This window comes from Rhinolophus ferrumequinum, chromosome 19, assembly GCF_004115265.2.
Source record: "Rhinolophus ferrumequinum isolate MPI-CBG mRhiFer1 chromosome 19, mRhiFer1_v1.p, whole genome shotgun sequence".
Taxonomy (NCBI): Eukaryota; Metazoa; Chordata; class Mammalia; order Chiroptera; family Rhinolophidae; genus Rhinolophus; species Rhinolophus ferrumequinum.
This window is the reverse complement of record NC_046302.1, coordinates 30139218-30154370: the sequence shown is the minus strand read 5'-3', so window position 1 is coordinate 30154370 and position 15153 is coordinate 30139218. Positions and strand designations below refer to the sequence as shown.

At 42.3% G+C, this 15153-nt stretch overlaps 1 protein-coding gene across 13 annotated transcripts in view; it reads right to left on the bottom strand.

The window, feature by feature from the left end:
• The window catches only part of FHOD3 (formin homology 2 domain containing 3), a 436559-nt gene that overhangs the window by 238706 nt on the left and 182700 nt on the right, over positions 1 to 15153 (bottom strand). For all 13 annotated transcript variants that reach the window (XM_033087594.1, XM_033087595.1, XM_033087598.1 and 10 more), the window contains 2 exons: positions 12524 to 12591; positions 5701 to 5806 (listed from right to left, as the gene is read on the bottom strand). In XM_033087594.1, coding sequence (XP_032943485.1) covers positions 5701 to 5806; positions 12524 to 12591 — 174 coding nt within the window. The remainder of the gene's footprint in view (positions 1 to 5700; positions 5807 to 12523; positions 12592 to 15153) is intronic.

Genomic DNA, 15153 nt, shown 5'->3' with positions numbered 1-15153 from the left:
GTGCCACAGACTGCCCATGTGTGCTGGCCAACAGGATTCCCTGCTGGGATTCCCCCTGTCATACCAGCTCAGCAAAAGGAAAGGCATCAAATGAGGAAGGACTCCATCCTCGACACTAGCTTCAATTCCCCTGGGCCTGGTGACAGACGCCACTAGGACGTTTGTGCATTGGCGTTATCCATGCCAAAGCCGGGCCATGGGGCACAATGATTAATCCCTGAAGTCCTCACCAAGCACAGAAAGCTCCCAGAAAGAGGCAGAAGAAGAAGTTTCCTCCAAGCCAGTCAGGTGCACCCCAGGACCAGTCAGGGGATACACGACAGTCAGGCCAGACCGTTCAGTGGGAACCATGATAACCCAGGACCTGACCTCAGCTCAGGAAGTAAGCAGCTCCCCTCTTCTGCTCCCATCTCCTCACTTTGGGGCTAGTTTGGGCCCCTGTCTACAATCTGAACCCAACCTTTGCTCTCCTCCTTTGCTCTGAAATGCCAAAATACAAGCACTTAAGTTGTTCTGAGGTGAAGGATGTTGGTTTAATTATCATTTGATCATTTTGTACCACTGCCTTCTAACATTGTAAAATCTCTCTATGCTGTCTGTAATATTTCTGTTCCTGGTGAATTTAGATGCCGACAGAAACCATCTGTCCAGAAGTCCTGATCCTTGTTAAGAGACGCCTTAATATGCAAGGCATTTTTTTTCCTATAGTGGAATATAGTTAAGTGATATTTGGCAAGGCACTGAAATTCTCAGGTTGCAGTTTTTCCAAAGTCTAAAATCTGTATTAAATCTCCCACTTTTAATGTTGACAACCATTTAAAAAATTGTTAAAACACACTATGGGGGCAAACAAAATATCTGCAGTTTTCTCTTCAAATGAAAAGGTTGAGCTAAAGAGGTTCTATGATCTTATCCAGCTCTGATGATGACTGAGGTGGTGTTTTCTGATTAATGGATAGTTTGCTTTAGGTGAAAGGATCAAATCAAAGGTCTCAATGTAAAACTACCCCTTAAGAGGCAACTTCCCTTGAGGTATAGCCAGAAAAGTGGCTGGTCTCACTGATTTCTACTTATCTCTTTCTCTCTTCCCAAAAGCATATCACCTATACGCGATTTCAAAGCATATTAAGACATGTGCTACAATACATAATGTGGGCCGTGCACAGCCCCTTCCAGGGGCTTCGCCAAGGCAGGGCTGTATCTTGATTCCATTGTCACATCCCTGTGATTGAGCGGCAGGGCCCACAGTGAAGGCTCAGTGTGTGTGCAGAGAGTTTATGTTCCCAGGAATATACCACTCTAGGTCCTAGTTCAATAAGAATAATTGTGAAGTACAAATGCCATCGTAGATTTATATTAAATCCTGGCTATCATGAAAAAAAAAAAGAAAGAAAGAAAGAAAAAGAACAACTTTAGATCATTAGCTGTAACCAGCCAAGAAAAATAAGCCAGATAAATATTATTTCTGCATGTTGTACATTTCAGACCTCTTCCCAGCAGCCGGCTCACATTTTTGGAGAGCACTTGACTACCCCGTTAACTCAAAACCGATCTTTATAGCAGATACATTCTCTACAGATTCCTGGGCCTTAAAAGAAGAGCTGACAGAGGGCTGAGTGCAAAACTAAAGATAGATTAAATGAGTTCTAAAAGCAGATGTGAGAAGCACAGCGTTCTCCAAATGCACTGTTTCCTGTGGATCTGGAGACTTGCACAGAGTAGAGCTCCTGAGATAATCTCATGAAGGCACACTCCTCCACAGCACTTTGACAACCCACCGGAATTACAGTTTGTAATAAAGTTTGTTGTTGTTGTTTTGATAACATCCAGAGATGCCTGCTTTATTTCTTACTAGGTATATAATACAGTTTTTTTTAAATACCATCATGATCCATTGGTGTGGCTCTGACTAGAAGTCCATCAGTCACCCTTCTCCAATAGCGCCTCCGGTCCATGCCCCCAACCACCAGCCATGTTGGGCTCTCACACTCCAGGCCATGACATTTGAACCCTAATGACAAAGGGCCAGGGAACAGACAACCATGGATAGACTATACTCCAGGACCCGCTAAAATTACTAGCCAATCGTAAACCTGCTTACCCCGTGGCAACCACAACAAAGGTGCCGCCTCGTGAGGACCCCATGTTGGCTCTGAGTAGCCCTGGGTAGCATGCTGTGTTTTCCTCCAGGAAACTGGGAGTTACAAAACTGAAACTCTTTCCAGTTTCTCTCTTTTGATCTGCATCTGGCTTCACCATACCTTACCCAAGGTAATACGGTTAAAATATGGTTGGAAAAGTAAAGAGGCAATTCAAAGGTTGTCCTTGATTATAAATGTCTACTGGCTACCAGCAGTTGATCACAACCTAAAAAAGCCTACATGATAAGCTTTTCAGAGTCAGGAAAGGGTGATTCAACATGTGGGCTAGGAAAAATGATAGTTTCCTTGTATAAAAACACAAAAGTCATACCCCTAAAAATCTATCATTTACAGCCCTCAGAAGGTACTTTCCTGGCACAGGTTTTGGTTAAATACATCAAAATGTGCTGGTGTTTGCACAGAGTGCCCTGGTTGCCCCGAGTCTTCTGAGACTTGGCTGAAGTGGGGCAGGCATGCAAAGGCACCTCTATATATGGAAAGCAGGATGCCCTATCGTAACCTGAACGGGAGTAAGCACTAGCTCGTTTTCCAGGTAACACATGGTAAGCCTTCTGGCTTCCAACAAATGGACACTAATGGAAAAGCAAAATCTGAAGTCAAGGGCCAGGTGACGGCAGTGGAAATGTGGATTCTCCTCACGCTAGCAAGAGCTGTCTACCGTGAGGGTCTTACCTCAGGGGCATTTTCTACACAGCCAGAGGAGCAGCAGGTGATTGACAGGGCTCTCCCCTGGTTGTACTTGGGCATCCTGATTCTTAAACAGTTGGTAATGGCCTTTGGCACCTTTCTGGTACAGATCAGAACACTGCAAATTAATAAACCCGTGTAAGCTTCATGATAAGCACTCACTAATGTAGAGTGCGTCGCTGAAGTTATTTTATGTCAATACCATCTTTCATTGCCAGGAAGGACAATTCACACCATTTACCATTTGGGATCTTGTGCAGCCATTAAGCTTATTCTGCCCCCTGCACAACCATTTCTTCAGCAGCAGGGGGGCCCTCACTCCCTCCAACCAGGCCACCACTTTGGTGTTTACTAAAAGGCTTTCTCAGCTGGGCTGAGTTTTTTCTTCCTAACTCCCTCTATGTGGCAGGCACTGGTAACCCTCAGGTCCAAAGTCATGCCTTTCTGTCTTGCTGTCTCCCCTTAGAGTCCAGGAAACCAAATATAGCAGGTCCTTGAATAAAATTGTTTTCTTCAATGTTGTTTTGTTATAATGTTCATAAGATGACATAGGAACTTATCTCTCGTTTATATCAATTAGTCTATAGTAAAACTGGTTTCGTTATATATCATTTCACCGCTATTCCAAGAACCTAGCGACGATGTTATGTGAGGACTTACTATGCTCACTCTGCCAGCCTCCCTTGCAGCTACAGTGGTCATGACCCAGTTCTAATCCAGGGGAAGTATGCAGGGGGCTTCTGACAAGAATTTTACCTTCCTGATAAAAGGGGGCTGACCACAGCTGGGAGGGTCCTCACCCTCTTCCCAGTCTTGATTGTAGATGTTTACACTCATGATTACTCTATAAAAATGCACATGTACACTCACAGATAAGGGTTGGAAGAATAAAGATAAACACGTAGATGGTTATAATATTAATTCTACAGAGGTGTGTGGGTGCGCGTGTGGATTTTAATGTGCACTCTCACTGGAGAAGACCTCTTTTTGTAAAGTTAAAATGATGTATACTTTAAACATAACAAAAAATATGTATTGTTAGTTTGGACCCACTATTCAGAATTAGGCTATCTTAGGCATATTTCCTTCCATATGGTTCAGCTTATGAACATCCATATTATAAGTGACTTGGAAAATAAACCAGAGGAAGGTCTGCCACCCTGATTTCTGTGCCTTCCCTATTTGAAGTGTTGGACCAGTATAAATGGACTATGAGGACGAGAATCAGGGTTTGCACCATCACTTCAGACACAGAAAGACAGCTGCATTTGGACGCAGCATGGCCGGACAGTTTATGGTTACTTTGTCTACACATACCACAAAACTTTCTATATAAATTTTTAAATTATATTGAGAATAGAAATCATAAAATTCATCAATAGAGGCTCTCTACTAACAACCTGTAATGTGGATCTACCATATGCCCAGGAAAAGAATGAAGGTCAACAAAGGGAGGCAACTCCCCAACCTCACCAAACATCATGGACTCAAAAAACATAGAGGCTGGGAAACTCACTCACACACACATATTCAGCATTTATCAAAATGAATGGAAAAAGCTAACATTGACTTGAAATTATATCCTTAAAAAAATTTTTTTAAATGAGCCCTAAGTTTTCTCTTTCGCTTTTGCCTTCTGTTACAGTGGCTCTCGAGGAGTAGGGAAAAGCTGAGACAGACTCAGAGTTCAATGCCCTGGGTAGCAATGCAGAATATAAGGCACCTTCTAAGAGTGAAAACAACAGGAACTGTAGGAGACTGTTTCATTTTGCCTGTCTCTTTCTACTAACCATAGGCACTTGATATTAAATCACACGTTTCATGTATTTTCTCTTCATCCAAAGGAAAAGGAGAGTTGTTTTGTTTTGTTTTTTTATTTCTTACACGAACACAGAACATGGAGTTGTGGGGTAACAGGCACACATGCAGAAGGGGGAAGAGAAACTTCATCAGCCTTGAGGTACCCCAAGGCCTGGAAATAGCCCCTGCTTGACTGCACATTAGAGAAAGTGCCTCTATTAGGCAAATGCTCCACCTCTTTGAGTCTCAAACTTTTCAGCTGCAAAATGGAGATAATATTAAACTATATTAAATTTCTCCTTTTATAGGTCAAAACTGTTGATAGCAATTTCATATGGTCCAACCTAATAATTTCTGCCTTGTTATTCACAGGGGTTCTTGTTTTATTTTGTTTTCTTACAGGCTCAAATAAAATCAGTATTTATATAAAGGTACACAGAAAAACTATAACTAGGAAAGAGCATTAACTTTATGAACTGGAACAGTAATCAGTGCTTGAAATGTCACACGTGCATTGCTTTATAAAAAATGAAATTACAGAGGTAGCTATCAGAATCACTTTTTATAATGCATATTCCTGGGTGCAGCCCAGACCTACCGAGTCAGGAATAGGAGGACCTGGTGAGGAATATGCGCTTCTGACAAGCACTCCTGGTCATAACTCAAGTTGGGGAAAATTCTTTTCCCAGGAAATGAATGGGCCTTTTTGGTTTGGGGTGGCTTTCGCTGAAATGCAGGCTTGACCCAAGCTCACTTAGTGAGTCTCCTTCCTCACCAAATGAAAGAAATTATAAAGAACCTAGGGCATCATACATTGTTTTTTCTTAATAACCAGAAGAGATTTCATATGAGTCAGTAAAATTACCTTATCATTAATTAGTAAAAATTGATAAAACCTGATGAAGTTTTCATCTTTTGCTACAGGATGGTTTCATCACCTTATTCCTTAATCTAAATCTTTTAAAAAGCTTTCAGTATTGAAGTTCCTGGAGGGAACCCCAGACCTGTATCGTAGCAGGGGCTGGCCGCTGCATGGCCCATCACGACTTACCCCTCAGGATGTAGTTCTGATAATTCTGGTCTGCCTCCGCTCCCACCTTGATCAAACACGTCAGACCTTCAGCCACTACAAATTCATGCACCAAGTCTTTGTCATCCTGGCAGGAAAGGGGAGAAAAAAAAAAAGAAAACTTCAAATACATGTCCCAGTCCATCCTCCATCCAGGCTATGCTGTTAAAACTATGCACAAGCCTTTGAAGCCAGACCAAATCCTAAAGATTGTTCTGCTTTATTCAAATGAAGCATCTTAACTGTTGCCAGAGGAATTTTACAACCAGTCTTCACATTGTTGTTTGCCAAAGACCAATTATTGCCTTCTGGGCAATCTAATAAAGATAAAGCAACCGAATCCCCTATCAGAAATATTTATAGTGTTCTGTTTTTCATTCTTCAATAATCACCAGGCTCCGCTTCCCCAGGGACTGGCCACATGCAGCTCACTGGGTTTAACAGGAAACACTCAATAGCAGTGCAGACCATCAAGTGAGAGATTCAAAGCTACTCGTGTGTTCCAAAAGATAGTCCTTAGAGATGGTGCTTCCAAAAGTCTTACAAATGGTATCAGGAAGTAAGGAAGCAGTCTCTTCACCTCCTGACTTGTGCTGCTTGCAGGACCAGCAGGAGGCAGAGAGCAGGACTGGACAGCTGTGTATCTGGGGCAGCCACACCACCCATCAAAAAAGCCACTTTGGTCGGCCTGCAGACCTGATCACAGAAGGCAGGAAAGGAACCTCAGGGGTCTACTTGGAGATTCACAAAGAGAGGTCTCCAGACCCATGGGTGGCAAAAGTGTCTGGGAACTTATTAAAAATGCAAACTACCCTACCCCACCCCTGACTTACTAGAGAAGAAACTACTGTGGGGCCTAGCGCCCTGTGCTCACCAAGCCCTCCAGGTGATTCAAAGGTGCTCAGATGGGTCTCAGCCCGGACTCCGTCATGCTAGGATCACCTGGGAGCTTTAAAAAGGAATAGGAAGCAGGAGCTTCCCGGGATGGATTTAACCAGAATTTCTAGGGGTGTGGCCCAGCCTTTGCTATCAAATTCCCTAGGAAATCCTGAAGTCCAACCAGTTCAAGAACCACTGATCTAATCCTACCTTCTCTTTACAGATAAAGACTCAAGAACGGCAAAACGTTGGCCAACATCACCTAACGTCCGGCCAGCCCCAAACCCAGTCATTCTTCTGTAGTAGCCACTTCTACAGAGCTCTAGAAGAGGGATTTTTCCACTACTGTTTCAGGAGATTTCCTCAGTTGGACAGTGCCTTGTCTAAAATGCAAGTAGGATAAGGCTGGAACATTCCTCCTCAATTATAACAACAGAGCAAAAATAAAAAATAAAAATATAAAAGAAAAAACCCTCAGTGATGTAAATAGTAGAAAGCTTAATGGAATAATGAAAGAGTATCCTTACAGGAATGGTCAGCAACCAGGATTTAGCTCCAAAAGAGAAAAAATAATTTAGACAAACTGGCATATTTCTCTAGTCTCTCTGTGAAATCAGCCCCTCATTTGGATTTTATGGCATTTTCCAATTATATGGATGGAGCACGAGCTAAATGTGGGCAGGCCAGGGAAAAGCTCTCTTTGAACCAAGAAAGCACTCTCCTCTCCATGTTCAGAGGGCACTGGGGGGAGGGAGAAAGATGCTTGTGCCCTGAAGGTAATGAGAGACAGCTGTGTTAACTCAGACTTTAAGATAATCATGGCTTTGGAAAGCAAGAGAAAATGGGACAATATCATGAGTTTTTGGAAAATTACTTTACACTCACATGTATAAAGGAAATAAAAAATAATTCTCTCTCCATCCATATCCTTTTCCACCAGCATATGTGAAAAGTGAACATTTAGATGAGCTCATGTCTAGTCAGAAAGTTTTTCCAAGCATGTAACAAATGTTTATTACTTTAACTAAAACTGGATTCACACATGACTTCATGGTGAAAAAGTGAGAACAAGCTCTCAAGAAACCACTCAAGCTAATCACTAATATTAATATAGCATAGAGTTGACTGTCTGGCAAAGGTAGCTGGAAAACACATTGGACAGAGGACACAGTGTTTATAAAAATAATTCAGAACCTTAACTAAAATGAATGCACATATGTAGATAAGGCACTTAGGAAATAGAAATTTATGGATGATAAATGTGGACAGTATCTTCCAAATTGGCAATGTATTAGATTTTAAACACATATCCTAAATATATATAGGCACTAATAAGTGGTTTTTAAAAGATTGGTTTCTGACTACTGTGTTTCCCTGAAAATAAGACCTAACCAGAAAATAAGCCCTAGCATGATATTGGATGACATCTCCTGAACATAAGCCCTAATGCGTCTTTTGGAACAAAAATTAATATAAGACCCAATCGTATTTTCGGGGAAACACGGAGTAGAATGAAATCAAAATGTTAACACTAACTGATAAGTGATTATCACTGCATTTCAGAATTTTCTATAATAACCATGCATTAACCTTTGATCATTTTTTGAATGCCTGTTAGTCAAAGAATATTCAACTCGATCCAAACGACCAACGGCTCTCGTTACTTTTTTTTACTCCCTTACAAGTCTAGTTCCAAAAACAACCTCCACATCTAGACAACACAAGAGATGATGGAGAGGCAGGCTCATGGGTGTGAAAGGTGATCTAGGTCCCAGACAGCTTGCAGCTTGTGTAATCCATTCAATTCTCAATGTATCCTTGCTCTTAACAGCTGTTTTGTGCACACGTGGGTGATCTTCCAAACAGGTTATAAACTTCTGATAGCACACACCTTCTTCCTTGCCTATATAGTGCTGACAAAGCCTGCTGCTCAAAAATATTTGTTTGATGAATAAATAGTAGAAATAGTGTCTCTGAGAATTCAGAGAGCGAACACTACAGAACAGGCTTGGTGAGGGGATGTGAAACAAGACCCTAAATATGTTTATTTTACTTTATTTTTTTTTAACTTTTTCACCATGGAAAACTTTAAATATATACAAAAGAAGACAGAATAATTTAGTGAACCCCTGGTGCCAATCGACTCATATCAATCCTGTTTCACCTATCATCCCACCCTGTCTGCTGTAATATTAATTTGAAGCAAAGGCCAGACATCACATCATTTAATCCATAAGTATTTCAATATGTATCTCCAAAATAGGAACTCTTTTTAAAATTATGTACTCAGAATAAAATAAATTAATACTTTCTTATGTTATCAAATGTCCAGTCAGTGACCAAGTTTCTAACTGTTTCATAAATACTGTTTTTTACAATTTGTATTAGGATCCGAATAAGATCCATATGTGGCAATTAGTTGATATAACTTTTACATGTCTTTTAATCCTTCTCTTTTTGTCCTTGAAATTTATATGTTGAAGAAACTAGGTCATTTGTCCTGCAGAGCAGCCCACAGTCTGCGTCTTACTGATTACACTTCTGTGCTGTAAATTAACACATGCCTCAATCCTAGGTCATTTATAAATTGATTACTGCACGTAAAGGCATGATCGAATCCAGGGTTAATTTTGTTGACTGGACCACATCATTGATGGCAGGGTGTATTTCCATGAGGAAGCACATAAAACCTGGTTGTATGTCATTTCCTTCACATCAGCAGCACTGGATGTTCAACACCTACCTCCATTAATTCATTAGGGGTGGCAAAATCATGATATTCTAATTGTATCACTCCTTCTCACTCATCAGCTAGAATATTTTTATAAAAAAAAAACTTCCCCTCCACTACTGTTTGATTATCTTAAAATTCACATAGGAAAAGGCAAGATAAAGATGACATTCTTAAACTTTACCCATTTTCAAAATAATGAGCTGGTTTGCTAGTATCTTCCAAGGGTGACCAATCCATTAGGTTTTTTTCTAGTATTCAGTATCAACTCATCAATGCAAATTTACTAAATGTGTTTTAATTCATTGTAATTATCATCCTTATTGAGGCTTACTTTCATTGTTCTATCTTTGGCCAGCCAGTGAGATTCTTCAACATGCTTCAGTTATTTTGGCAATAATCCTAGAAGTATTTGATAGCTTCCTTGCTATCTATATAAGATGTTCCAAGTTTATTTTACCCATTTCCTACTCCAGACTTGGAATCAGCTATTCCACATAGCTCTGGTTCCTTTCAGTATTTTAAGACCACAAACTTGGCATTAGCTGTGTTTTTTACTAATGGGTTGATCACTGCTTCTAGTCTCTTCCATAAATAAAGCTAGAAATATGCTCATTTGCTTGTTTGTTTGTTAAAATAATATACATCATGGGTTCAGTCTGTTTCTCCCAATTCAACAATAAAGAGTTTTTAGTGTCTTCTACCTTTCTATCTTCTCTCTCCCACATGCCAAGAATCCTAATCCCTAAGAACTCTAAGAATGACAAAATGGGGACATCACACACATACACACTCCAGTCTCAGAATAGCAATACTAACACTACCACCACCGATATGATTACTGTAAACAGTGGATTTTGTGTGCATGTGTGGTTCTTTTTGTTCTTAGGGTACATCTTACTCAAGATGCGCAAATTACAGTGTTTTAAAGTCACTTAGAATAGCTCTTCTCTGTGTGGTTCTGCCATCGACTGGATACCACCAATGAGGCAAACACAGGTTTTGAAAGAAGTGGAAGCTGAACAATGGAAACAGCAGGTGGACAGAGAGACTAAATAAGTTAGGGTGCAAAGAAGCTTGGGCGTGGCCTTCTGGTGACACAGGAACCGTTGGAGATGTGAGTTCCAGAGAAGCATGTAATGGAGGGTGAAGGAAGTTTTGTTTTGCTCAGCTGCGGAACAGAGAGATGCAGATGGACACACGGGAAGTCGAACTTTGAGACACATCACTAGTCAGTGAAGCATTTACTAAATTTGAGACAAGGAAGGCTGCAGACAGACGTCTGCTAGAAGGCCACTCAGTTCACCCAGTCCATTCATCTGTTGCTTCCAAGTGGCACCAGACACTGTGCAAGGCGTCAAAAAGCCAGCACTGGAACCCAGGGAGCTCCCAGACCACTGGACTCAGACAAGTGTCCTGAAGTATCTTAAGTTCTATACTAGAGATAAGCACAGAGGACATCAGAGGTATTTGGAGGGACCCTGACTGCGGTGAGGGGTCCTTTACTTCAGGGAAAGGCTCTCTGGCAGGAGGAGATATCGGGAGGAAACTGAGAGACATGGAGGGTGGATGTGGGGTGGCAAGGCATTCTGGGGTAGAAGCAATAGGTCCAGGGACAAAGATATGGAAGAGAGAGGGCACAGCTTGCTCCCAAAATGCAATCATGGGTGGAACTTAAGATTCAGCCAAGGACAACAAGGTGTGTGCAGAAGACAGGTCCAGAAGGGCCTCCGTGTTATCCTGAAAAATCCAAATGTAATCCAGAGGGCTGTGTGGAACCAGCAAGAGAATATCATCCTCCAACCCTTCTGCTGGGAAGCTGGAGAATGGATTGGATTGGGGAGGACCAAACAGGCAGTGCCCATGAATAGCTGTTGCAATGTCTCCAGAAGAAATGGCCTGAACCGAGGTAGACCCCAAACCTGAGGGCATTTCTGAGAGGTGCCCGCTGAGCGCAGTGAGGTGACAGGTTTACACCTGTAGCAGTCAGAAGAAGAGGAAAGGAAGAAAATAGGACTTGTCTCCTGAAATGTTTACACTGAGAAGGGACTCTGTCTGGGAAAAACATGAGGGCGTGACTGAACAAGTTGAAGGAAGCAAGGGAGCACAACATGCAGATGAGATGGACTGTTAGCCTGCCTTTTTGCCTATTTCTTCTCCGGCAGGAAGACACCCATGAAGGGGACTGCCACGATGGCTAGAACTATTACTGACAAAGAAAATCTTTTAAGGATGTGGGTAAGATGGAAACCGAAGAAAAGTGGAATGTACCCTAGTATCTAAAATCGTAAGGGAAAGAATGATGAACCCACACGGACACAGGCTCAGTACGAATGTCATCTTCTCCATGAAGCCATCACCTGATCCTGCCCAGGCATAGCAGCCTCGTCGTCCTCCCCTGGCGTCGCCTGTGTCCTCTGCAGTCTCATATGGGTGACAGTCTGGGAGCCCACCTGCACATGTGTCCTAGCCCTTTTCACTAACCTCATGACTTTCTCAGGGCAGGGACAGAGCGAAGGCTTAGGAGAGAAGGATAGATGGAACCCAAGAGAGACACCTGCACGTGTATACAGGGGCAGGTCCTAGCAGCATGGTTTATAACAGCAAAACACTGGAAATAAACCAAAGTGTCTTCCAACAGAAGAATGAACAAAGCAACCTGTGCTTCATTCACACAATGGAATATTCACTCAGAGAGCAACACCAGTCATGCCTATATCTATCCCGCTCTCAGTAAGTTGAAGCATTATAACATATATATATAAATAAAGTTAATACAAAAGACTATAACATATCACTGGTGAATATTCACCATTAGTAAGGCAACATACATTACATGATAAACACCCAAGTCAACAATCAGTAGAGAAGGAACCTGGGGTTGGAGGCGGGGGAGAAGATGGCTGATGGTTGGCATTGGGGAGCAGAACACAAGACTTCAACTAATCTGTAGAATGTTGGTCTTTTAAAAAATCTGAAGTAAATATGGAAAAATACTATGATTTGTTAAAGTTGTCTTTACTTATGTTCGAAATATTTGACAGCGTGAAAATACTCTAAACTGGTATGATGACCTACTTCACATTGTAATCTAAAGAGACCTTTCTGTAATCAATAAAAGGTATATACTTGTCTGTTTCTCATTCCACAAGCAATACAAAAACAGAAGCTAAGAGCACTTTTTTTTTTTTTTACCTGAAATATCTGTTTCAAGGAGAAAAGGGCCCTTCTTAAATCTCGTCCACTGGAGTTGTACAGTTTTTCTGAAATAAAGAAAAAAACATATAAAATTAATTAAATTGACTCAACAGATGGCAAAACACAGAAAGGATGTGAACAATTATAGAATTGCCACTGGAAAGGTAAGTGAACAGAATCCATTTCAGTTAGGAGACAGACCTTACCTCCAAACAGTGCAAAAAACAGTCTGGGCTGTTACAGATGGTAAGAAAGTGTAGGGATGTGAGTTGTAGAGAATAACGCCCACATTTGCACCTTCAGCCCCCACCCTCCCTCTCTCCAGATCTCTATATCCAGCTATTCATAAACTATTACACTTGACGGCAAATTATATGCAGAAAATTAACACCGTCGAAACAGAATTGATCCTTCTACTTCCCTCCTTCCTTGCCATACCGCCTGTGCACCATCCTGCTTTCTGCTGCTGGGCTCAGAAAGCTCTAGGTGTCTCCTTTTCCGTGGGGTTTGATGGTCACCCAAGGACAGCACGGCTCTCAGGACTGGCTGGCTCCCTTGATGACGGTCCTCTTGACAGAAACCTAGCCTTAGCTCTGCCTGTACCTGAGCTCTCACTCATGTTCAAGGATGGGTCCTGGCTCTGAGCAAAGCAGATGCAGGAGCCCGACCTTGATATTCTCTGGCTGAAGACTCCTGCCAACTTCTACAACCCCACTGTTCAGTTGGTCACACTTACCATGTACTATTCAGGACAGGCCTTGTGAATAAGGAGTTGAACTGGACCCAGGACCTGTCCTCCAGAGATCACAAAGCAGCACGACAAACAGATGAGCACACCATCTCATCAGTTTGGGATCTCATTACAAAGAGCTGAAAGCACTTTGAGGGAAGAGAGAGTCTAGCTCTTCTGGTATACGCAGGACACTTGGGAGCATGGGTTCTGCTCAGTTACCCAGAACCCAACCTTAGTCTTCACTCAGGTAGGTCAGGTGTCTAGGACTGGGTTCCTAACACCAGATGTCAGAGCACCCCAAAATAAATCATCCAACACATATTCTTGAGCACCTGCTGGGCAGTGTTCTAGGCACTGGGGGCATAATCGGGGACTTAGAAGGAGCAAAGACGAGGCAAACAGCGGGCATTTCAAGCTCAGTGTCACCCCCCTACTAGCTATGTGACCTTGGGCAAAGTACTTTACCTCTCTAAGCCTTGGATTTCCCGTCTGTAAAATCAGGGTAATAGATTTAGAGGACAACAGTTTTTCTATTATATCAAACACTGATATAATGGAGTGGAATGCAAAATCACTTAAAATATTTTAAATAGAATAAAAGAGTTCAAAGCAATGTCATGCTGGTGGCCGGCCACCCTATGGGGATCATGGGCAAAGCCACATGCGAGTGGCATGGACTTGAGTGGAAGGGCATGGAACAAACAGCTCTGCAAGAGCTGGCAGAAGTCTGGTTATGAGAAGGATAGCTCGCTTTGCATGGCAGCTCTGGAAGTGAACAGGCTCCCATCTGAAAGGGATTCTAAACGATACAGGGTATGTGGCACTCAGCATTTGCACGGCCACAGGTTCCCCAAGAGCCCCCTACAGACACCTCGCACTCCTTCCATGCACTCTCCAGATCAAGGCCAGACGGGTCGGGGGAAAATGTTCACCTGATGACATCACTGCTCCCATTTAAACCCTTCAGTGGCTGCTGGCTGCACTGAGAATGAAATCCAAAATCCTTTGCATGGCCCATCTAGGCCTTCGCCATGTAGCCCTGAACCCCCTTCCTCACTGTGCTGCACTCTGGTGTTCTTTCAGCTCTTTGGACAGGGCAGGCCCCTCCAGACTCACAACCTACACACACAGCTAGTAAGTAGCAGAGGCAGGATTCTGTGGTGTTGGTGTGTGGCGGCTGGTGTGTAACCACAGAGCCGCCTTAATGTTTGACCGCCATGGAATCCACCACCTCGACATACAATATACAGTCCATAGTTACTTGGTAATTATGGAGAGTTTTGGTTAAGAGAAAATATATCACCTTCCTAAAAACAAAGAGCTGGGAAAACGCCAAAGGAATCAACTATCCCCAAATAGAACATCAAATTCATCAGGGACCCTAAGAAATGAGGCCCGAGTGATTCTCAGGCTGACCTCTAAAGTGTTTACATGGCCTTGAAAGACATGAGTAATAAACAAACAGAATGAACTGCATCATCCCTGTATTAGAACCCAGGTCCCTGGGGCAATCACTTCTGCCAGTTTCCACAGCTAACATCTCAGAATTCTCATATCCCGGAGAAACAAACTGTTTTTGCCAGTACCACTACTAAGAAATGCAAATAAAGCTATCAGATGCAAGCATGGGCCTACATATACCACGAAGAGAAGTAGATTTCTCCTGTCCAGGAACAGCATTAGAAGAGCGAGTACCACTTTATAAGATAATAAGGCTTGCATTAGACTTTCTTGCTTACATACCATCAGAAGACAAGCAGACATGTATGTTAAATGGATTCACAATATCACAGTCTGAGTCTCCTTTCGTTACTAGCAACCTATCATGGCTTCTGGTTCATGTGAATGAGGATTATAGCTAGTTGTGTTCTGATTGTTAAGGTTTTAGTACTTG